General features: G+C 45.6%; 5 protein-coding genes across 5 annotated transcripts; 1 reads left to right on the plus strand and 4 right to left on the minus strand.

The window, feature by feature from the left end:
* Window positions 1-7: 7 nt before the first annotated feature.
* Window positions 8-3165, plus strand: pkia (cAMP-dependent protein kinase inhibitor alpha). The gene is made up of 3 exons (XM_047023740.1): window positions 8-324; window positions 1933-2114; window positions 2708-3165. The coding sequence occupies exons 2-3, from the start codon at window positions 1961-1963 to the stop codon at window positions 2779-2781; spliced, it is 228 nt and encodes a 75-aa protein (XP_046879696.1). The 5' UTR covers window positions 8-324; window positions 1933-1960; the 3' UTR covers window positions 2782-3165.
* Window positions 3166-4077: 912 nt separating this feature from the next.
* On the minus strand, window positions 4078-12221 carry LOC124469931 (nuclear factor 7, ovary-like). The gene is made up of 7 exons (XM_047023481.1): window positions 11989-12221; window positions 6523-6945; window positions 6187-6282; window positions 5866-6096; window positions 5757-5779; window positions 5562-5671; window positions 4078-5209 (listed from the first exon to the last, which is right to left on the minus strand). Exons 2-7 carry the CDS (start codon window positions 6925-6927, stop codon window positions 4668-4670), a joined length of 1407 nt encoding a protein of 468 aa, XP_046879437.1. The 5' UTR covers window positions 6928-6945; window positions 11989-12221; the 3' UTR covers window positions 4078-4667.
* Window positions 9305-11996, minus strand: LOC124469928 (E3 ubiquitin-protein ligase TRIM35-like). Its single transcript, XM_047023478.1, has 6 exons — window positions 11566-11996; window positions 11266-11361; window positions 10943-11173; window positions 10834-10856; window positions 10630-10748; window positions 9305-10265 (listed from the first exon to the last, which is right to left on the minus strand). Exons 1-6 carry the CDS (start codon window positions 11968-11970, stop codon window positions 9733-9735), a joined length of 1407 nt encoding a protein of 468 aa, XP_046879434.1. The 5' UTR covers window positions 11971-11996; the 3' UTR covers window positions 9305-9732.
* A 951-nt stretch (window positions 12222-13172) lies between the features above and the next one.
* Window positions 13173-16491, minus strand: LOC124470024 (E3 ubiquitin-protein ligase TRIM35-like). Its single transcript, XM_047023683.1, has 7 exons — window positions 15894-16491; window positions 15558-15653; window positions 15237-15467; window positions 15128-15150; window positions 14933-15042; window positions 14008-14580; window positions 13173-13183 (listed from the first exon to the last, which is right to left on the minus strand). Exons 1-7 carry the CDS (start codon window positions 16296-16298, stop codon window positions 13173-13175), a joined length of 1449 nt encoding a protein of 482 aa, XP_046879639.1. The 5' UTR covers window positions 16299-16491.
* A 1810-nt stretch (window positions 16492-18301) lies between these two features.
* On the minus strand, window positions 18302-21210 carry LOC124469929 (E3 ubiquitin-protein ligase TRIM35-like). Its single transcript, XM_047023479.1, has 6 exons — window positions 20562-21210; window positions 20262-20357; window positions 19939-20169; window positions 19830-19852; window positions 19628-19746; window positions 18302-19263 (listed from the first exon to the last, which is right to left on the minus strand). The coding sequence occupies exons 1-6, from the start codon at window positions 20964-20966 to the stop codon at window positions 18731-18733; spliced, it is 1407 nt and encodes a 468-aa protein (XP_046879435.1). The 5' UTR covers window positions 20967-21210; the 3' UTR covers window positions 18302-18730.
* Window positions 21211-21524: the final 314 nt, after the last annotated feature.

The following is a 21524-nucleotide window of genomic DNA, read 5'->3' on the forward strand; positions in this document are numbered from 1 at the left end:
TCAGGTCACTCTTCAGCATGCTCACTGACCCATGGCACACACACAATAGCTGCTCTGTCTTCAATCCTAAACACCACAGCAAGAGACCATGTTGATGCTGGTTTTTCCAAATTATGATACAAATCCGAGAATCTCCATCCACCGGAGTCCACGGTACGGACATGGATTTTAGACCACGCAGCTTCCTAGATGAGATTTCAAGGAAACGTCATAAATTGCACAATCTGCGGTGTCAGCGTGAAGCGCTGGGCAGCCACAATACCCGTGCCATGTTACTTTTATTGGGTCACCGCGACGGTGTTTGGAGTTCCTCAACTTAAACAGGTGGGTGATTGCAATTATATTTCTCCCAGGAAAGAAAACAGTTGTAAGTTGTATTTTTGTCGTCTACAAAAAATGGTGCGCTCTAACTCATTGTACAGCCTACGTCTGTAGACCTGTGGTGGTAGCCTATGGTAAATATAAATAAGACTATAGTCTTCAATTGATATGTGTTAACGACTGGTCTGTAAACAATCTCGTTGCTCAAACAGCTTTATAGTGTTTTGAGTGATCGGCAATTTGTCCACGGGAAAGATGCAAATAGACAGAAAGGGATGACAATGAATAGTTTATAGTTGTCTCGAGACATCGTGTCTACTAGGGTCAAAAGTCCATATAATGGCATGGGTTTATACGATATTGAATTACATGGATTCATATCATGAAAAGTGCGTTGCACGATACATTCCATGAATGTAGGCTTATCTAGATCGACAAGAGTACATCGTTTAGGGGTATTTGCGCTCCATATAAGAGTTGGGATTCACATGGCATGAAAGGAAAGCAAACAAATGTGCTTTGTCGCGGAAAAGGTTTCTCTAACACACACACACGCACACGCACACACACACGCCACACACACCCTGATGTTATGCTTCACCAGTGGTTTGTCGTAAATTATGTAGCCTAAAAACTATTCATATTTCAAAGCAGGCTACAGATGTGTGCGTTAAACCTGCCACCTCTCATGATGACATTCACATTTAATCTAGGCCTAGTAGGCTACACCATATTAGGCCTACTTTAATATCTCAAAAAGGCCCACAGAAAATATCAATTTTAATTGACATTGTTTTGGGAAATCTTAACATGCAATTACACTTTGAAGCAAGTTTTCCTATATTTGACCCTACCATTTCCACTATTACTATATAGAAGAAGCGCTGACTGGTCCGTCACGTCATTGAAACAGCATGTGTTATGCCCGGTGTATGACGACCTTGTGTATTTCTCAGCGTGAGGCCGGCAGCGTGGTCCGTGTCCCACTGACACCATAAGAACAGCTGAGTGACAGTATGACGAGATGATAGGGGCCGAAAATAGCGCTCGTCCCAGTGCATCCTGGGAAGGACCCCTCTTTTGATAGAGCTTTATCATGTCAGCAGTGGAGCTTAACCCACTTGTCCCAGCATGCTCTGGGATTATGTCAAAGGAGAAGGTTTGCCACAGTGTTTTCTAGCTACTGCTTGTGTTTGATATCCTAATTAAAAACATGGTTCTGTTGTCAAAAACAAAGACCTCTGTTTGCTTTGGGATAATGATTTATTTAAGTACAGTTCTGTTGTGTATGTACAGTGCTATAGACCTGTATGCTGTGTATGGGTAAATATACAGTGGATATTAAGGATTAAACCCGATCATTCAAAATTGCCCCTTGTGTTACCGGGTACCTGGAATAGGATTATGATTAGGGGATGAAGAATCTGCCTGGGAATACAACAAACACAGATACTGATCTGTTTGTCTGCCCATCAGGGAGCAGTGAACACTGAGGTAGTATTAGAGGTAGAGGTAGAATTATCTGGTTGTTGGCAAGTGATTGGCTGTTACAATGAGTGCTGGCAAACATGTGTTTGTGCCACCACATGTGTGTGTGTGTGTGTTTGACAGGCTGCTGCTATGGTGAGGTGTGTCAGCGATGACTGACGTGGAGGAAGCGACGTTTGAAGACTTCATCGCTTCACGGCGAACAGGACGCAGGAACGCCATCCTCCACATCCCAGAAACCCCCGGGGCACAGGGACCCAGCGACCCGTCACAGGGGCTGGCTGAACTCAGCATCAGCAAATCAGGTCAGTGAGATGGACCATCACTGGACGAAGAGAATAGCTGGATGGAGTAGCCTGGCATTATTTGATTCACAATAGGTGGAATGTTATTAGCCAATGACACCTAAGTACGTGGAATCAAATGTGTGTAAAATGATTTAGGACAGCCGTCAGGCCTAGTTTATGAATATGTGCAAAAGAGAAAAGGAAAAATGAGAAGGGTGTAATGAGATATTGCTTAGAACCAGGCTGCTATACGGCTGTTGGTCATTCTTCTCTCGTGACATCATGAAGCGAAACAGATGTCTGTGGAGCTCCTCCCCCTTCCTATCTCCATATCACTGCCATCAGAAGGAATGACCTCAGTTCATAACGGATTCTTAACTAATGCACTCAACTCTCTCTCTCTTTCTCTCTTTCCCTCCTCTCTCCTAAAATGTTTGTCATGATGTCACTGCTGGGTAGCTGGCAGTTTTGTCAGCCCAATACAGATATTTGAAAAGTCTAACACTCCAACCTCCCCTCACCCCCATCGCACTCTCTCATTCTTTCTCTCTCTCTCTCCCCCTCCTCCCTCCATCTATCACAATCCATTTCCCTCTCTCCCCCTGTCATAGGGGATGAAGGGGAGGAGAGCAAAGAGAGCCAGGAATCATCTGCCAAGGGAGAGCAGAAGGAGGAGGAGAGCTGACCGTTTAATAGAAGAGATGTGTGGCCTCTAGCTCTCTGGACCTTCATTCTTAACACCAGGCCAGCCATTGGCCACCACAGACACTGTACCCGCCCATAGCTGCTCTCTCAGCCTGTAGCGCGAGCCCCCAAAGGCTTCTGACCCACCATTGGCCCAGCAACAGGAACTGTCAGGGGTTACCTTGGCTACCACAGCATATGCTGCCCTCAATGCTGGGACATGTCTCAACAGAGTTGCGTCTCCTCACCCTCTTTACTTCTTGAATTGCTAAAAGATGAATTCTGATGTTGAACGATAGCAACAGGGTGAGAGTACTTGACGTTCATTCACTTAGCTGGGGTCAGTAGAGACAGGATGCAAATAAGCCATTTAAGAATGTTGGGGACAAGGACAAAGTGGAACTTGACCAGGTTAGAGACTTTATCTCTACAAATCCTACTCCAGCATTGAGTTGAGGACAGATAATGGTGATCGGCCATGACTGTCCCCTTCTTCAATGTTTCCTGTATTGAAGGGGCCTACAGTTTACCCAGGGCTTGAGACCATCATGTCTCACTGAGGTTCACACCCAGACCACTACACTCTTCTGATACAATGTGTCTTTATCCTGTTGCTTGTACCAATGAGGACTGGATCCTGAATGACCACAAAAGAAATATCAAAAATTGATAAGGATCTAATGGACAAATAGCTTGTTGGATCATTTAGATTAAACATGCTGTCTTTTTGAAAATAATCCAAGAGTAAATTCACCTGATTTTATTGAGTTGTATGTGTGGGGTATGTGGACTGCCACTGTGAAAAGTTTGATCCATAAGATCACTTTCTAAAAAGTCTCCTTCCTCAAGCTGTGTGTACATTTGATCATCTACAATAAACAGTAATAGCAGATAGAAAGTTTTCTTGATTTCTCTGTCAAAATAATCACAGCTTCGTCCAGCTGTTGTGTCTGAGCTTCTCCAGTCTTGTTATAACTGCAAAAATTGAGTAGTTAAACTTTGTATTTGTGCAATTCACATTCCTAAGTTGACCTGTAGAAATGTAGGACATGATTTGCCACTATACTGCCCTGTCCTGTGGTCCCATTCAGATATGGCATTCAAATGACATACAGTACATTTAGTCATTTAGCAGACGCTGTTATCCAGAGCGACTTACAGTAAGTACAGGGACATTCCCCCCGAGGCAAGTAGGGTGAAGTGCCTTGCCATAGGACACAACGTCATTTTGGCACGGCGGGGAATCAATCCGGTAACCTTCTGATTACTAGCCCGACTCCCTCACCGCTCAGCCATATGACTCCCCGAGTCATATGACTGAGCAGTAATTCATTTTTTTATACTAGCACCCGCAATGTATAATTAATAACATGTATAATTAATAACATCTACAATCATTATGAGTCACATCATATTTTGGGGAGAGTAATTTAGTACGCTAAAAGCCAAGTGTGCACAAGTTCAGTGGGTATTCAAACTGAAATAGAACCAGAAGAGCATGTAGATACATGAATTACAATTAAACAACATGATCCTCGAGAGTGCTAGAGTGTACCAGGAGAAAGCAAGCAACTATAATATAATTCACAGCCAGTACAAATAGTTAAATCAATTACAACTAACCAACAAGAGCAAGCCAACATCTGATCCAGCAATCAATCTTAAGTGCTGGTGTACTAGTGGAACAAGTGTGTTTAATAAGAATAACACATGATAAGTATAATACAGTATAATACATTGCAAGAGATCATGACTTCGCTACTTCAAACAGTAAGAGATACTGTAGGTGCCCGTGTAAACAATAAGCCTAGTTTCCATGGAAACATGAACCTGGATATCCTTACTTTCCTTAGTCAAAAATCATTATAGGTAGAGCTGGTACAAGCTCTAATGACTGTGCTGTTCTACTGTTACAGAGGCCTTCACTGGTAAGATCCTCAGAGGGTGGAGAGTGCAGCGATTACAAATGAATGGAACCACTCTCTCAGTGAAGGTGTGTGCGATTGTGTGTAGGAGTGTATTTCTATCAGGGTCAGAGAATGACAGCTTACCACTGTCCCAATCTAGCTGTACTCTGATCCTCTGGAGTTTCTGTCTCACTGTGAGAACGGTGACTGGACCTGGTGAGGATATTGCTGTGTATTCACCATGGTAGAACCTGATTCCCCAGTATCCACCCCATAAGACTCCCTTCCTCTGGACAGACTCTGTTAACACACCCAGTGACCAGTGTGTACTATCTCCAACCTCAACATCCCATCTGTGTGTCCCTGAGTTAAAGCCCTCAGAGCCCAGGATCAACACATTAAAATCAAACCTCTCTGGGTTGTCAGGAAGCTGCTGTCTCTCCTGACTGTATGTCACACTGGTCAGATCTTCAGACAGGATGAGGTGTGGGTGGGAAGTGTTGGGGTCCAGAGTCACAGGAGCTGAGGAGAGACATCAGGTTTGTGTTGATGCAGTGTTTGATGTTTACACCCTCACCCACCAGGAGTTGACACCGTGACAAACCCAGTAGTGATGACTGTACATATCATGTATGTGGAAGTCATTGTTTTTCTACATGCGTTGATCAATGCTGTATTCAACATATGAGGCTGGTATTGGTGTGAGATCAAGAACATTAAGTAACAATGTTCAGTTTGTAGCCTGTACTGTAGTGTCATGGATTGTTTATGGACGAGTATGATCATGATCATAGAAGACAGATTGTGATCAGTAATGCAGGATAATGTAAGTACAATATTTTATATTAATATGATAACGTGATCAAACACTCACTGTATGTCACAATCGTCTCCCAGACTCTGAAGGTTATGTTGCCCAGGTGTTTTGCCACGTCTATCAGCGCTCCTGAGACCAGCTGTGGATCCGGCAGAGTGGACTGGGCTCTGGAAGAACATTCTGGAGTCAGAGCTGCTGTGGGGTTGGGTTCATAACCACTGAGAAGAGAAAGACAGGAGGCAGGTCACTTACCTTTTCACTGTGTCTTTGTAATTCTGTGGAGATGCAGAAGATGAAGTTAGACACTCATAAACACACCCAGCCAGCCATTCCATATTAACTTGGAGAGATCAGTCCTGACCTGCAGGAATGAGATGTCTTCAGCCCTCAGCTCCTCCTCTATGGCTCTGATTGTGTGTGAAAGTGTTGATATCTCTCTGCTCAGCCCCTCAATCTTCTCCTTCATCATCTGACTCTTCTGCTTCTCCTCCTTCCTCAGTGAATCTATCCTGGCCTCTTCTTCCTCTTGTAGAAACTTGTGAAGCTTCTTAAACTCCTCCTTAATCTGCCTCTCTGTTTGCCGGGTCTGGATCTGCAGACATGGCGGTTCATACAGAGGTTTAGGTGACATTTGTCTTACATTAAAACCGTGTTGTATTATTTGATAAATAAACTATTTTACTTTAATGTGCTCTGCTGTTTGATGACAGGTTTGTTTAACTTTGTGAAAGAACTTCAGCTTCTCCTGTAAGGACTTCAGAGCAGGCTGGAGTTCCTCCTGGAATGAAACAAAACGTGGTTGAAAGAAAAGTGTTTTGTCCTCTAATTTGACTTGGTTCTGAGATGTGTCTGTCCGACCAAACCTAGTAGAAGAATCAAAGTTTAGACGAAATGATGGAATATGATACTCCACATACAGTAAGACATATATCTATGATATAACGATCCTGATCCTAACAAAGTATATTTCATATACATCATATATACAAACCATACATCTTGTTCTTACTATTCGTACCTTGTGATCCTGTGCAGCTTCATCAATGGGTCTGAATCTGTGGTTGAAGTGTAGTTTAGAGTCCCGATACACCGAACACACTGGCGGTTTATCCTCCAGACAGTAGAGCTTGAGTTTCTCACTGTGCACACTGCAGAGCACCTCAGACCCTGCTGAAGCTCTCTGACGTCTCTCCTGTAAGAAGGACTCACACAGGTTCTTCAGAGCCAAGTTACATGGTGGCTTTTCTTTAGAAGATCTTCTCCTAGAGAGTGGACATTCCCGTGATTCATTCTGCTTCCAGTATTGCTGCAGGCAGTCCTTACAGAAGCTGTGGCTACATGACAGGAGGACAGGATCGTTAAAGATGTCACAGCACACAGGACAGGAGAGATCCTCCTCTGGGAGAGACGAGCTGGACGCCATTTTCTCACCCAGTCACACCCTTCTGTGGAACTTAAGTCCAAAGTTTAATTTAGGGTGAAAGTGTTTAAAACGTATTCCGATTTGGTCAGCAGTGAGTTAAAGTCTCTATAAATGACATTATATCCGCCTGTTTTTGTGTAAATGCAATATTGATCTTTCTTCTTAGGGTGAGTTGTGAATGAGTCTAATTTTCTCTCAGAACAAAACGGTGAATCTCAGAATCTGTTGGTGAGCAGAGAAACACTGAACTCTGCTCCTTGTGTTCTGACAGGTGAGTCACGTAGTAGGCGGGGCTTCAGGAGACCAGGAAGTAAACTGTATCAGTGTGTATTTTAGTAACTGCAGACTGACTGACAAGAAAATCTCATTCTCCTCAAGAGAAGTTCATCAACACCACTTGTACTGTTGGTGTATGTTGCATAATGTTCAAGAAGCAGAAATGAGCTTCAACATGACTGGTGGGTCTCTCCCCTCCCTCCCATTCCATTCGGTCTCCGTCCTTTGTCCAATTATCTTATCTCTCTCCATCATCTCTCCCTCCTCTCTCTTCCTCCTTGATCCCTCCTATCCCCATTCTCCCTCCTGTCCACATCTCATCTGTCTTTTCTTTCCATCCCGCATCTCCCCCTCCTCTCTCCCCCCATCTCCCCCCTCCTCTCTCCCTGTTTCAGATGGCTGCTAAGTGGTCCATGAGGCTTGGCCACCAACACTGCCTGGCTGGTGAGCCACAAGGCTGGTATGAAGATGGTCACTGCCACCATGGTGGTGACACCTGGAGGAGACCTGGACCTCACCTCAGCACACCTGCTCACTGCTGTCTTCTCATGTATGTTACAGCTGAGTGTTAAATGTGTCATGATGAGTGGTGGGGTACGACCCAAATGCAAGGCAGTACGCAGCCATGTCGAAACACAGGGTTTATTCTTGAAAAAAGCCAGGGACACAGAAAGGTTACTCACATAACAGGGGTAAGGACAAGACAAAGTCTGGACACAAAACAGGAACCTAAATGCACAGAACCAAACGACACACGGGTAGACACAATGAAACTAGTGAGACAAACCACTGAACGAGGCAGGTGAAGACAATAGGGCAGGGAAAAACCAAAACAACAGGGGGGCAAGTCAGCAGACGTCCCAATGGCAGGGGCTCGGGGCAGGTCCGGGGGTCGACTCAGAGTCAGGGCAGTGGGTCGACGCAGGTCCGGGTAACCACCCGGGGGCAGGCTGGGCACTGGAGACGATGGAGAGGCCGTGCATAACCTACGAAGCAGCCAGGACTCCTCTGGGGCGGCACGGTGGCGCCTGGGAGCGTGGGCACGGGGGCGCATGGGAGCGCGGGCACAGTGGCAGTCGGCAGCCAGAAGTCCTCAGTTGACCTAGCGCTGGGCGGCAAAACCTCGGGGCGGGGCAGGGGCTCAGGGCAGGACTGAGGCAGGGGCAAAGGGCAAGGCCGAGGCTGGGGCACAGGGCAGGAACGAGGCTGGGGCACAGGGCAGGAACGAGGCTGGGGCACTGGACAGGAACGAGGCTGGGGCGCTGGGCAGGAACGAGGCTGGGGCACAGGGCAGGAACGAGGCAGGGGCAAAGGGCAGGAATGAGGCTGGGGCACAGGGCAGGAACGAGGCTGGGGCACAGGGCAGGAACGAGGCAGGGGCAAAGGGCAGGAACGAGGCTGGGGCACTGGGCAGGAATGAGGCTGGGGCATAGGGCAGGAACGAGGCAGGGGCACTGGGCAGGAACGAGGCAGGGGCACAGGGCTGGGTACCGGAGGAAGGGGCCGAGACTCCTCTGCAGGAACAGCCTTGGTCGTCTGGGAGCAGGGCGGCACAACCTCAGGATGAGGCAGGGGCACAGGGAACATCCTACTCACAACCTGGGACCTGTCTGCAGCTGAACCACCAAGCTGAAGCTAAACACCTGCTACAAGGAGCTGCTAGCTCCACCCTGCCCTCTGAGTCTAGTCTCTCTACATCCCCCAGTCCCCCCTCCATCATGGTCCTCCAGTGGAGTCTGGGTGTAGAGGACAGTGGAGTCTGGGTGTAGAGGACAGCAGCTGTTTTAGGACATACTCCCTCCTGTCCCCACCCTCCCCTGATCACCAGCTGTTGATATGTGTCCTCATCTCTACATTTGATCATGTGATTTTATACTGCTGATTTCCATTGTTGTGATTTTCTGTATTGTAATGAAGTTATTTGAACATGCCCACCCTTCAGAGTTTGGAATGTGATGCTTGATAAACAGTAAAGAGTTGTACTGTGTCTAAACTGGTTTGACAAGGTTGAAAGAGTCAACTGGTGGAACAATCTGCTGTTCTCTTTCTCCCTCTAGTGGTAAAACAGTGAACTGTATAAATCAAACACAGGAGAAGGTGATAAATGAACAACAGTGTAAACTATCACATAGTTTAATAGATTATAATTTTTTATGAGCTCACAAAGAAACCAAAGCTTAGTACAGTCAACATTCATGTTCAACAGTACACATGTATCACAATTAAGTACAGTCTGTAAGCATTTGATTTGGCAAATATTTGTAGAAAAATATACTAAATGCTTTTGTCATCGAGTAAATGGACATTACAGCATAAACAGGCGTTATATATATATCGTTCTGCAAGGTTAAGTGACTTCTGATTCAAACACTGTAATACATGAAAACACCAAACTAATTCATTCAGAGCTGTTGATCTTTGTTCTATGTACCTGGATGCTCATGTTAGAGGTTGTTTTCCTCATGACAGGAAGGTTGTAAACACACCCAATGTGGTGTTCTACTGTTCCAGATAGAGGTGGTACCAGCTCTAATGACTGTGCTGTTCTACTGTTACAGAGGCCTTCACTGGTAAGATCCTCAGAGGGTGCAGAGTGCAGCCATTATGTATGTATGGAAACACTGTCTCAGTGAAGGTGTGTGTGAATGTGTGTAGGTGTATGTTTCTATCAGGGTCAGAGAATGACAGCTTTCCTCTGTCCCAGTCCAGCTGCACTCTGATCCTCTGGGCTTTCTGTCTCACTGTGAGATCAGTGTCTGGACTTGATGAGGATACTGCTGTGTATTCACCATCATAGAACCAGAATCCCCAGCGTCTATCCTTTATGCGTTCCTTCCTCTGGACCACCACACCCAGTTCCCAGAGTGTACTGTCTCCAACCTCAACATCCCAGCTGTGTGTCCCTGAGATAAAGCCCTCAGAGCCCAGGACCGATCTATAGTCATCAATCCTCTCTGGGTTGTCAGGAAGCTGCTGTCTCTCCTGACTGAGTCTCACACTGGTCAGATCTTCAGACAGGATGAGGTGTGGGTGGGCAGTGTTGGGGTCCAGAGTCACAGGAGCTGAGGAGAGAGATCAGGTTTGTGTTGATGCAGTGTTTGATGTTTACACCCTCACCCACCAAGAGTTGACACCATGACAAACCCAGTAATAATGACTGTACATATCATGTATGTGGATGTCATTGTTTTGCTACATGCATTGATCATGCTGTATTCAACATATCAGGCTGGTATTGGTATGAGATGTGGTAGATGAATACAATACATTAAGTAACAATGGTCATGTTCAGTTTGCAGCCTGTACTCTAGTGTTATGTTATGTACAGGTATGATCATGATCATAGAAGACAGATCATGATCAGTAATGCAGGTTAATGCAGGTAAAATATTAAATATGAAGATGATTACTTGATCAAAAACTCACTGTATGTGACAATGTCCTGCATCTTCTCCCAGACTCGGAAGGTCAGGTTGCCCAGGTGTTTGGCCACGTCTATCAGCGCTCCTGAGACCAGCTGTGGATCCGGCAGAGTGGACTGAGCTCTGGAAGAACATTCTGGAGTCAGAGCTGCTGTGGGGTTGGGTTCACAAGCACAGAGAAGAGAGAGACAGGAGGCAGGTCACTTACCTTTTCACTGTGTCCTTGTAGTTCTGTGGAGATACAGAAGATGAAGTTAGACACTCATAAACAAACCCAACCAGCCATTCCATATGAACTAAGGAAGATCAGTCCTGACCTGCAGGAATGAGATGTCTTCAGCTCTCAGCTCCTCCTCTATGGCTCTGATTGTGTGTGAAAGTGTTGATATCTCTCTGTTCAGACCCTCAATCTTCTCCTTCATCATCTGACTCTTCTGCTTCTCCTCCTTCCTCAGTGCAGCTATCCTGGCCTCCTCTTCTTCTTGTAGAAACTGGTGAAGCTTCTTAAACTCCTCGTTAATCTGTCTCTCTGTGTGCTGGGTCTGGATCTGGAGACATGGGAGTCCATACAGAGGTTTAACTGGTCAGAGTTTTCAATGTAAAAACAGTTTCATGTTTTTTTTATAATACATATTTTTACCTTAATGTGATTTGCTGTTTGATCACAGGTTTGTTTAACTTTCTTAAAGATCTTCAGCTTCTCCTGTAAGGACTTCAGAGCAGGCTGGAGTTCCTCCTGGGATGAAACAAAACAAGTTTTCAGAAACAATGGTTCATCAAAAACAAAAACCATTCAAATATATAAACAAAGTTGACAGAATGATGGAATATGATTCCTAACAATAAATACAGCATATACGTATACTTCTTATTGTTTATCTGTAAGGTATATGGGTATGTAGGTAAAGTTGATCATAAATCTTGTAGTTAGTTATCATACCTTGTAATCCTGTGCAGCTTCATCTATGGGTCTGAATCTGTGGTTGGAGTGTAGTTTAGAGTCCCTACACACCACACACACTGGCTGTTTATCATCCAGACAGTAGAGCTTGAGTTTCTCACTGTGCACACTGCAGAGCACCTCAGACCCTGCTGAAGCTCTCTGACGTCTCTCCTGTAAGAAGGACTCACACAGGTTCTTCAGAGCCAGGCTGAGGGGAGGGGAATCCTTTGATGATTTTCTTCTGCAAACTGGACAAACTCTTTCTTTCTTTTCCTTCCAGTATTCCTGCAGACAGGTTTTACAGAAGCTGTGGCTACATGACAGGAGGACAGGATCTTTAAAGATGTCACAGCACACAGGACAGGAGAGATCCTCCTCTGGGAGAGACGAGCTGGATGCCATTTTCTCACCCAGTCACACTCTCCTGCTGTAGTCTGAAGTTTACTTTCACTTTGGTGTCAAAGTGTTTAAAACTTACTCTGATTCAGTCAGCAGTGAGTTAAAGTCTCTGTAAATGACAGTATATCCTCCTGTAGTTATAAAGGCAGTATCTCTCTCTTCTCAGTGTGAGTTGTGATTTAGTCCAGTTTTCTCTCAGAGCAGAAAGGTGAATCTCAGTGCCTGTTGGTGAGCAGAAAAACACTGAACCCTGCTTCCTGTATTCTGACAGGAAGTCACATAGTAGGCGGGGCTTCAGGAGACCAGGAAGCAAACTATATCAGTGTGCACTGAATGAACAGCAGAATGATTAACAGGTCTCTCTTTAAAAATGTACAAAAATAACTTTTCCCTGGTAGCAATGGCAACATGCAACCACAGAGGGGCAGCATCATTCTCACAGAGGCAGAAATGATGAACTCTCCTGAAGGAGGGGTTTATATACCTACTTTGTATATGTGTGTATGTATTTGAGAGTGTATGGATGACACATGGTTTGTCATATGAAATTCATGAAATCACCTGGTCCTGTTGGGATGCGTGGATACACAGACAGACAGATAGACGAACACATACATACACACACACATACACTAATGCACACACACACACAGACAAAAACACAGGAATACTCAAGTACTGAATCCAATGAATCTTTATTGAACTGAACAGAAGAGAAAGGAGGACTTGAGTGACAGCCTGGTCTCTGAACAATCTCATCTCTGTTTACAAAATACAGAGGTGTCTGTTTGTGTATAAGTGTGTGTCTGTGTGTGTCAGCCAGATGAATTGCAGAAGGAGTGTGGTTATTTCCACCACCAGACGGAATGACAACTGTTACAGATGTCCTGTCACCTGACACAGGTAAAAGCAGTTTCCAGCTTCTGATCCAGGATCAGATCTCCAGCCTCCTCCCAGTGATTAATACTGGACTGCAATGAGAGGAGGCTGGCCCTACACCAGTGGATACCAGCCAGCCTCTCTCTCCTGCTCCAGTCATGGAGGAGTCTGGAGCGAGTGGACAGACATACATTCTCCTCTCACTTTTGTTCCCTTTAAGTCGAACCTTTTAGGCAGGGCCGGCCTTAGGGTTTTGGGGGCCAAAACAAATGGGGGGGGGAAACTAATTTCGGGGCCCTAAACAAATGTTTAGCTCGTTTATTGGGTCACGCTGGCCCTGTTCACAGGTCACCAGACCAACACTTCACAACACACCAGGCAGCCATTTTAGAAAACATACAAAAACAAGAAAATGGTTGTCATGACATCGTGACCACTGGGCCGACTTTTGACATAATAAACCATTAAAAAAAAACATTTAAAAAGAACTGTTTACAGTACATATAGTATATATTTTAAGTTATACATGATATAAAGACAACAGTTTGAAGAGTGTCCAGGGTCTTGGGTGGCACTAGTAGACAGACTCATCTGTACTCTGAGAGATGTGCAGCTTTCACCACCTCAGTGCTGAGGTTATATCCTCCACCAGCCCCATCTAACTGGGAGGTTTCTATTGGACAGCTCAGTCCATCTCTTTTCTGATTGGTCATAAGATACAACATCCAATTGCCACCCTCCACCAGATGAGCTACTTCTTCACTTCATTGGGTGTTAAATGAACCACTCTTTTATTCATTGATGGACTCCGGGTTGGGGTTGGTGATAGCCGTGTCCGCTGATTTGCCGCTGCCTGACTCCGCCCCTTTTGCCTGGGTTAGGGTTATTGGTGTGATATTGGCTCCTCAACTCCTTCTATGTCTCCCTCCTCTGTCTCCCACTATGTTATCTCTCTCTGCTCTCTCCACTATCTCTCACCCCTCTCCCTCATGTCTCTTTGTCCTTTCTACCCCCTCTGCCTCTTTCCCTACTATCCCTCTTCTCTCTCCCTCCCTCCTCTCTCCCCACTTTCCTTCCTCTATTCATCCTCTTACTCCACTCTCTCACTCATCTGTCCTTCCTCTCTCCTTCTCCTTTTCCTCCTTTTTCTGTTTTCTCTCTTCCTTCTCCCCCTCTCGTCCCTCTCTCCATCCTCTCCCCCTCTTATCTGTCTCTTCTCTCCCTCCCTCACTGGTAAGATCCTCAGAGAGTGCAGAATGCATCGATTACCAATGTAAGGAAACACTCTCTCAATGAAGGTGTGTGTGAATGTGTGTAGGTGTGCGTTTCTATCAGGGTCAAAGAATAACAGCTTTCCTCTCTCATAGTCCAGCTGTAATCTGATCCTCTGAGGTTTCTGTCTCACTGTAAGAGCAGTTAACAGAGCTGATGAAGATCTTGCTTTGTATTCACCATGGTAGAACCAGATCCCCCAGTCTCCACCCCATAAGACCCCCTTCCTCTGGACAGACTCTGCTACCACACCCAGGTACCAGACTGTACTGTCTCCAACCTCAACATCCCAGCTGTGTGTCCCTGAGTTAAAGCCCTCAGAGCCCAGGACCCATCCGTAGTAATCAAACTTCTTTGGGTTGTCAGGAAGCTGCTGTCTCTCCTGACTGTATGTCACACTGGTCAGATCTTCAGACAGGATGAGGTGTGGGTCGGCAGTGTTGGGGTCCAGAGTCACAGGAGCTGAGGAGAGACATCAGGTTTGTGTTGATGCAGTGTTTGATGTTTACACCCTCACCCACCAGGAGTTGACACCGTGACAAACCCAGTAGTGATGACTGTACATATCATGTATGTGGAAGTCATTGTTTTTCTACATGCGTTGATCAATGCTGTATTCAACATATGAGGCTGGTATTGGTGTGAGATAAAGAACATTAAGTAACAATGTTCAGTTTGTAGCCTGTACTGTAGTGTCATGGATTGTTTATGGACGAGTATGATCATGATCATAGAAGACAGATTGTGATCAGTAATGCAGGATAATGTAAGTACAATATTTTATATTAATATGATAACGTGATCAAACACTCACTGTATGTCACAATCGTCTCCCAGACTCTGAAGGTTATGTTGCCCAGGTGTTTTGCCACGTCTATCAGCGCTCCTGAGACCAGCTGTGGATCCGGCAGAGTGGACTGGGCTCTGGAAGAACATTCTGGAGTCAGAGCTGCTGTGGGGTTGGGTTCATAACCACTGAGAAGAGAAAGACAGGAGGCAGGTCACTTACCTTTTCACTGTGTCTTTGTAATTCTGTGGAGATGCAGAAGATGAAGTTAGACACTCATAAACACACCCAGCCAGCCATTCCATATTAACTTGGAGAGATCAGTCCTGACCTGCAGGAATGAGATGTCTTCAGCCCTCAGCTCCTCCTCTATGGCTCTGATTGTGTGTGAAAGTGTTGATATCTCTCTGCTCAGCCCCTCAATCTTCTCCTTCATCATCTGACTCTTCTGCTTCTCCTCCTTCCTCAGTGAATCTATCCTGGCCTCTTCTTCCTCTTGTAGAAACTTGTGAAGCTTCTTAAACTCCTCCTTAATCTGCCTCTCTGTTTGCCGGGTCTGGATCTGCAGACATGGCGGTTCATACAGAGGTTTAGGTGACATTTGTCTTACATTAAAACCGTGTTGTATTATTTGATAAATAAACTATTTTACTTTAATGTGCTCTGCTGTTTGATGACAGGTTTGTTTAACTTTGTGAAAGAACTTCAGCTTCTCCTGTAAGGACTTCAGAGCAGGCTGGAGTTCCTCCTGGAATGAAACAAAACGTGGTTGAAAGAAAAGTGTTTTGTCCTCTAATTTGACTTGGTTCTGAGATGTGTCTGTCCGACCAAACCTAGTAGAAGAATCAAAGTTTAGACGAAATGATGGAATATGATACTCCACATACAGTAAGACATATATCTATGATATAACGATCCTGATCCTAACAAAGTATATTTCATATACATCATATATACAAACCATACATCTTGTTCTTACTATTCGTACCTTGTGATCCTGTGCAGCTTCATCAATGGGTCTGAATCTGTGGTTGAAGTGTAGTTTAGAGTCCCGATACACCGAACACACTGGCGGTTTATCCTCCAGACAGTAGAGCTTGAGTTTCTCACTGTGCACACTGCAGAGCACCTCAGACCCTGCTGAAGCTCTCTGACGTCTCTCCTGTAAGAAGGACTCACACAGGTTCTTCAGAGCCAAGTTACATGGTGGCTTTTCTTTAGAAGATCTTCTCCTAGAGAGTGGACATTCCCGTGATTCATTCTGCTTCCAGTATTGCTGCAGGCAGTCCTTACAGAAGCTGTGGCTACATGACAGGAGGACAGGATCGTTAAAGATGTCACAGCACACAGGACAGGAGAGATCCTCCTCTGGGAGAGACGAGCTGGACGCCATTTTCTCACCCAGTCACACCCTTCTGTGGAACTTAAGTCCAAAGTTTAATTTAGGGTGAAAGTGTTTAAAACGTATTCCGATTTGGTCAGCAGTGAGTTAAAGTCTCTATAAATGACATTATATCCGCCTGTTTTTGTGTAAATGCAATATTGATCTTTCTTCTTAGGGTGAGTTGTGAATGAGTCTAATTTTCTCTCAGAACAAAACGGTGAATCTCAGAATCTGTTGGTGAGCAGAGAAACACTGAACTCTGCTCCATGTTGCATAATGTTCAAGAAGCAGAAATGAGCTTCAACATGACTGGTGGGTCTCTCCCCTCCCTCCCATTCCATTCGGTCTCCGTCCTTTGTCCAATTATCTTATCTCTCTCCATCATCTCTCCCTCCTCTCTCTTCCTCCTTGATCCCTCCTATCCCCATTCTCCCTCCTGTCCACATCTCATCTGTCTTTTCTTTCCATCCCGCATCTCCCCCTCCTCTCTCCCCCCATCTCCCCCCTCCTCTCTCCCTGTTTCAGATGGCTGCTAAGTGGTCCATGAGGCTTGGCCACCAACACTGCCTGGCTGGTGAGCCACAAGGCTGGTATGAAGATGGTCACTGCCACCATGGTGGTGACACCTGGAGGAGACCTGGACCTCACCTCAGCACACCTGCTCACTGCTGTCTTCTCATGTATGTTACAGCTGAGTGTTAAATGTGTCATGATGAGTGGTGGGGTACGACCCAAATGCAAGGGAGTACGCAGCCATGTCGAAACACAGGGTTTATTCTTGAAAAAAGCCAGGGACACAGAAAGGTTACTCATATAACAGGGGTAAGGACAAGACAAAGTCTGGACACAAAACAGGAACCTAAATACACAGAACCAAACGACACACGGGTAGACACAATGAAACTAGTGAGACAAACCACTGAACGAGGCAGGTGAAGACAATAGGGCAGGGAAAAACCAAAACAACAGGGGGGCAAGTCAGCAGACGTCCCAATGGCAGGGGCTCGGGGCAGGTCCGGGGGTCGACTCAGAGTCAGGGCAGTGGGTCGACGCAGGTCCGGGTAACCACCCGGGGGCAGGCTGGGCACTGGAGACGATGGAGAGGCCGTGCATAACCTACGAAGCAGCCAGGACTCCTCTGGGGCGGCACGGTGGCGCCTGGGAGCGTGGGCACGGGGGCGCATGGGAGCGCGGGCACAGTGGCAGGCGGCAGCCAGAAGTCCTCAGTTGACCTAGCGCTGGGCGGCAAAACCTCGGGCCGAGGCAGGGGCAAAGGGCAGGACTGAGGCAGGGGCAAAGGGCAGGAACGAGGCAGGGGCACAGGGCAGGAACGAGGCAGGGGCAAAGGGCAGGAACGAGGCTGGGGCACAGGGCTGGGTACCGGAGGCAGGTGCCGAGACTCCTCGGCAGGAACAGCCTCGGTCGTCCGGGAGGAGGGCGGCACAACCTCAGGATGAGGCAGGGGCACAGGGAACATCCTACTCACAACCTGGGACCTGTCTGCAGCTGAACCACCTAGCTGAAGCTAAACACCTGCTACAAGGAGCTGCTAGCTCCACCCTGCCCTCTGAGTCTAGTCCTTCTACCAGACCCCAGTCCCCCCTCCATCATGGTCCTCCAGTGGAGTCTGGGTGTAGAAGACAGTGGAGTCTGGGTGTAGAGGACAGTGGAGTCTGGGTGTAGAGGACAGCTGTTTTAGGACATACTCCCTCCTGTCCCCACCCTCCCCTGATCACCAGCTGTTGATATGTGTCCTCATCTCTACATTTGATCATGTGATTTTATACTGCTGATTTCCATTGTTGTGATTTTCTGTATTGTAATGAAGTTATTTGAACATGCCCACCCTTCAGAGTTTGGAATGTGATGCTTGATAAACAGTAAAGAGTTGTACTGTGTCTAAACTGGTTTGACAAGGTTGAAAGAGTCAACTGGTGGAACAATCTGCTGTTCTCTTTCTCCCTCTAGTGGTAAAACTGTGAACTGTATAAATCAAACACAGGAGAAGGTGATAAATGAACAACAGTGTAAACTATCACATAATTTAATAGATTATAATTTGTTATGAGCTCACAAAGAAACCAAAGCTTAGTACAGATAAAATTCATGTTCAACAGTACACATGTATCACAATTAAGTACAGTCTGTAAGCATTTGATTTGGCAAATATTTGTAGAAAAAAATACAAAATGCTTTTGTCATCGAGTAAATGGACATTACAGCATAAACAGGCGTTATATATATATCGTTCTGCAAGGTTAAGTGACTTCTGATTCAAACACTGTAATACATGAAAACACCAAACTAATTCATTAGGAACTGTTGATCTTTGTTCTTTGTACCTGGATGCTCATGTTAGAGGTTGTTTTCCTTCATGACAGGAAGGTTGTAAACACACCCAATGTGGTGTTCTACTGTTCCAGATAGAGGTGGAACCAGCTCTAATGACTGTGCTGTTCTACTGTTACAGAGGCCTTCACTGGTAAGATCCTCAGAGGGTGGAGGGTGCAGCAATTAACAATGTATGGAAACACTCTCTCCGTGAAGGTGTGTGTGAATGTGTGTAGGTGTGTGTTTCTATCAGGGTCAGAGAATGACAACTTTCCTCTGTCCCAGTCCAGCTGCACTCTGATCCTCTGGGGTTTCTGTCTCACTGTGAGATCAGTGTCTGGACCTGATGAGGTTACTACCATGTATTTACCAACAAAGAACCTGAATCCCCAGCGTCCATCCTTTATGCGTTCCTTCCTCTGGACCACCACACCCAGTTCCCAGAGTGTACTGTCTCCAACCTCAACATCCCAGCTGTGTGTCCCTGAGATAAAGCCCTCAGAGCCCAGGACCGATCTATAGTCATCAATCCTCTCTGGGTTGTCAGGAAGCTGCTGTCTCTCCTGACTGAGTCTCACACTGGTCAGATCCTCAGACAGGATGAGGTGTGGGTGGGCAGTGTTGGGGTCCAGAGTCACAGGAGCTGAGGAGAGAGATCAGGTTTGTGTTGATGCAGTGTTTGATGTTTACACCCTCACCCACCAAGAGTTGACACCATGACAAACCCAGTAATAATGACTGTACATATCATGTATGTGGATGTCATTGTTTTGCTACATGCATTGATCATGCTGTATTCAACATATCAGGCTGGTATTGGTGTGAGATGTGGTAGATTAATACAATACATTAAGTAACAATGGTCATGTTCAGTTTGCAGCCTGTACTGTAGTGTTATGTTATGTACAGGTATGATCATGATCATAGAAGACAGATCATGATCAGTAATGCAGGTTAATGCAGGTAAAATATTAAATATGAAGATGATTACTTGATCAAAAACTCACTGTATGTGACAATGTCCTGCATCTTCTCCCAGACTCGGAAGGTAAAGTTTCCCAGGTGTTTGGCCACGTCTATCAGCGCTCCTGAGACCAGCTGTGGCTTCGGCAGAGTGGACTGAGCTCTGGAATAACAATCTGGAGTCAGAGCTGCTGTGGGGTTGGGTTCACAAGCACAGAGAAGAGAGACAGGAGGCAGGTCACTTACCGTTTCACTGTGTCCTTGTAGTTCTGTGGAGATACAGAAGATGAAGTTAGACACTCTTAAACAAACCCAACCAGCCATTCCATATGAACTAAGGAAGATCAGTCCTGACCTGCAGGAATGAGATGTCTTCAGCTCTCAGCTCCTCCTCTATGGCTCTGATTGTGTGTGAAAGTGTTGATATCTCTCTGTTCAGACCCTCAATCTTCTCCTTCATCATCTGACTCTTCTGCTTCTCCTCCTTCCTCAGTGCAGCTATCCTGGCCTCCTCTTCTTCTTGTAGAAACTGGTGAAGCTTCTTAAACTCCTCCTTAATCTGCCTCTCTGTGTGCTGGGTCTGGATCTGGAGACATGGGGGTCCATACAAAGGTTTAACTGGTCAGAGTTTTCAATGTAAAAACAGTTTCATGTTTTTTTTATAATACATATTTTTACCTTAATGTGATTTGCTGTTTGATTACAGGTTTGTTTAACTTTCTTAAAGATCTTCAGCTTCTCCTGTAAGGACTTCAGAGCAGGCTGGAGTTCCTCCTGGGATGAAACAAAACAAGTTTTCAGAAACAATGCTTCATCAAAAACAAAAAACATTCAAATATATAAACAAAGTTGACAGAATGATGGAATATGATTCCTAACAATAAATACAGCATATACGTATACTTCTTATTGTTTATCTGTAAGGTATATGGGTATGTAGGTAAAGTTGATCATAAATCTTGTAGTTAGTTATCATACCTTGTAATCCTGTGCAGCTTCATCTATGGGACTGAATCTGTGGTTGGAGTGTAGTTTAGAGTCCCGACACACCAAACACACTGGCTGTTTATCATCCAGACAGTAGAGCTTGAGTTTCTCACTGTGCAGACTGCAGAGCACCTCAGACCCTGCTGAAGCTCTCTGACGTCTCTCCTGTAAGAAGGACTCACACAGGTTCTTCAGAGCCAGGCTGAGGGGAGGGGAATCCTTTGATGATTTTCTTCTGCAAACTGGACAAACTCTTTCTTTCTTTTCCTTCCAGTATTCCTGCAGACAGGTTTTACAGAAGCTGTGGCTACATGACAGGAGGACAGGATCTTTAAAGATGTCACAGCACACAGGACAGGAGAGATCCTCCTCTGGGAGAGACGAGCTGGACGCCATTTTCTCACCCAGTCACACTCTCCTCGGGAACTAAAGTCCAAAGTTTAATTTGGGGTGAAAGTGTTTAAAACGTATTCCGATTTGGTCAGCAGTGAGTTAAAGTCTCTGTAATTGACAGTATATCCTCCTGTAGTTGTAAAGGCAGTATCTTTCTCTTCTCAGTGTGAGTTGTGATTTAGTCCAGTTTTCTCTCAGAGCAGAAAGGTGAATCTCAGTGCCTGTTGGTGAGCAGAAAAACACTGAACCCTGCTTCCTGTATTCTGACAGGAAGTCACATAGTAGGCGGGGCTTCAGGAGACCAGGAAGCAAACTATATCAGTGTGCACTGAATGAACAGCAGAATGATTAACAGGTCTCTCTTTAAAAATGTACAAAAATAACTTTTCCCTGGTAGCAGTGGCAACATGCAACCACAGAGGGGCAGCATCATTCTCACAGAGGCAGAAATGATGAACTCTCCTGAAGGAGGGGTTTATATACCTACTTTGTATATGTGTGTATGTATTTGAGAGTGTATGGATGACACATGGTTTGTCATATGAAATTCATGAAATCAGC

This window comes from Hypomesus transpacificus, chromosome 8 (assembly GCF_021917145.1).
Source record: "Hypomesus transpacificus isolate Combined female chromosome 8, fHypTra1, whole genome shotgun sequence".
Classification (NCBI taxonomy): Eukaryota; Metazoa; Chordata; class Actinopteri; order Osmeriformes; family Osmeridae; genus Hypomesus; species Hypomesus transpacificus.

What these genes read in the sequence shown, in the direction of transcription:
- pkia (XM_047023740.1), top strand. Translation starts at nt 1,961, where the DNA reads ATGACTGACGTGGAGGAAGCGACGTTTGAAGACTTCATCGCTTCACGG. An exon ending in ACTCAGCATCAGCAAATCAG is followed by an intron (nt 2,115 to 2,707) that starts GTCAGTGAGATG and finishes CCCCTGTCATAG; the next exon opens with GGGATGAAGGGGAGGAGAGC.
- LOC124469931 (XM_047023481.1), bottom strand. Translation starts at nt 6,927, where the DNA reads ATGGCGTCCAGCTCGTCTCTCCCAGAGGAGGATCTCTCCTGTCCTGTG. An exon ending in AAGCTGCACAGGATCACAAG is followed by an intron (nt 6,283 to 6,522) that starts GTACGAATAGTA and finishes GTTTCATTCCAG; the next exon opens with GAGGAACTCCAGCCTGCTCT. An exon ending in TACAAAGACACAGTGAAAAG is followed by an intron (nt 5,672 to 5,756) that starts GTAAGTGACCTG and finishes ATGTTCTTCCAG; the next exon opens with AGCCCAGTCCACTCTGCCGG.
- LOC124469928 (XM_047023478.1), bottom strand. Translation starts at nt 11,970, where the DNA reads ATGGCATCCAGCTCGTCTCTCCCAGAGGAGGATCTCTCCTGTCCTGTG. An exon ending in AAACAGCAAATCACATTAAG is followed by an intron (nt 11,174 to 11,265) that starts GTAAAAATATGT and finishes CCATGTCTCCAG; the next exon opens with ATCCAGACCCAGCACACAGA. An exon ending in GCAGGACATTGTCACATACA is followed by an intron (nt 10,266 to 10,629) that starts GTGAGTTTTTGA and finishes CTCTCTCCTCAG; the next exon opens with CTCCTGTGACTCTGGACCCC.
- LOC124470024 (XM_047023683.1), bottom strand. Translation starts at nt 16,298, where the DNA reads ATGGCGTCCAGCTCGTCTCTCCCAGAGGAGGATCTCTCCTGTCCTGTG. An exon ending in AAGACATCTCATTCCTGCAG is followed by an intron (nt 15,151 to 15,236) that starts GTCAGGACTGAT and finishes GCATCTCCACAG; the next exon opens with AATTACAAAGACACAGTGAA. An exon ending in TACAAAGACACAGTGAAAAG is followed by an intron (nt 15,043 to 15,127) that starts GTAAGTGACCTG and finishes ATGTTCTTCCAG; the next exon opens with AGCCCAGTCCACTCTGCCGG.
- LOC124469929 (XM_047023479.1), bottom strand. Translation starts at nt 20,966, where the DNA reads ATGGCGTCCAGCTCGTCTCTCCCAGAGGAGGATCTCTCCTGTCCTGTG. An exon ending in AAACAGCAAATCACATTAAG is followed by an intron (nt 20,170 to 20,261) that starts GTAAAAATATGT and finishes CCATGTCTCCAG; the next exon opens with ATCCAGACCCAGCACACAGA. An exon ending in AAGACATCTCATTCCTGCAG is followed by an intron (nt 19,853 to 19,938) that starts GTCAGGACTGAT and finishes GTATCTCCACAG; the next exon opens with AACTACAAGGACACAGTGAA.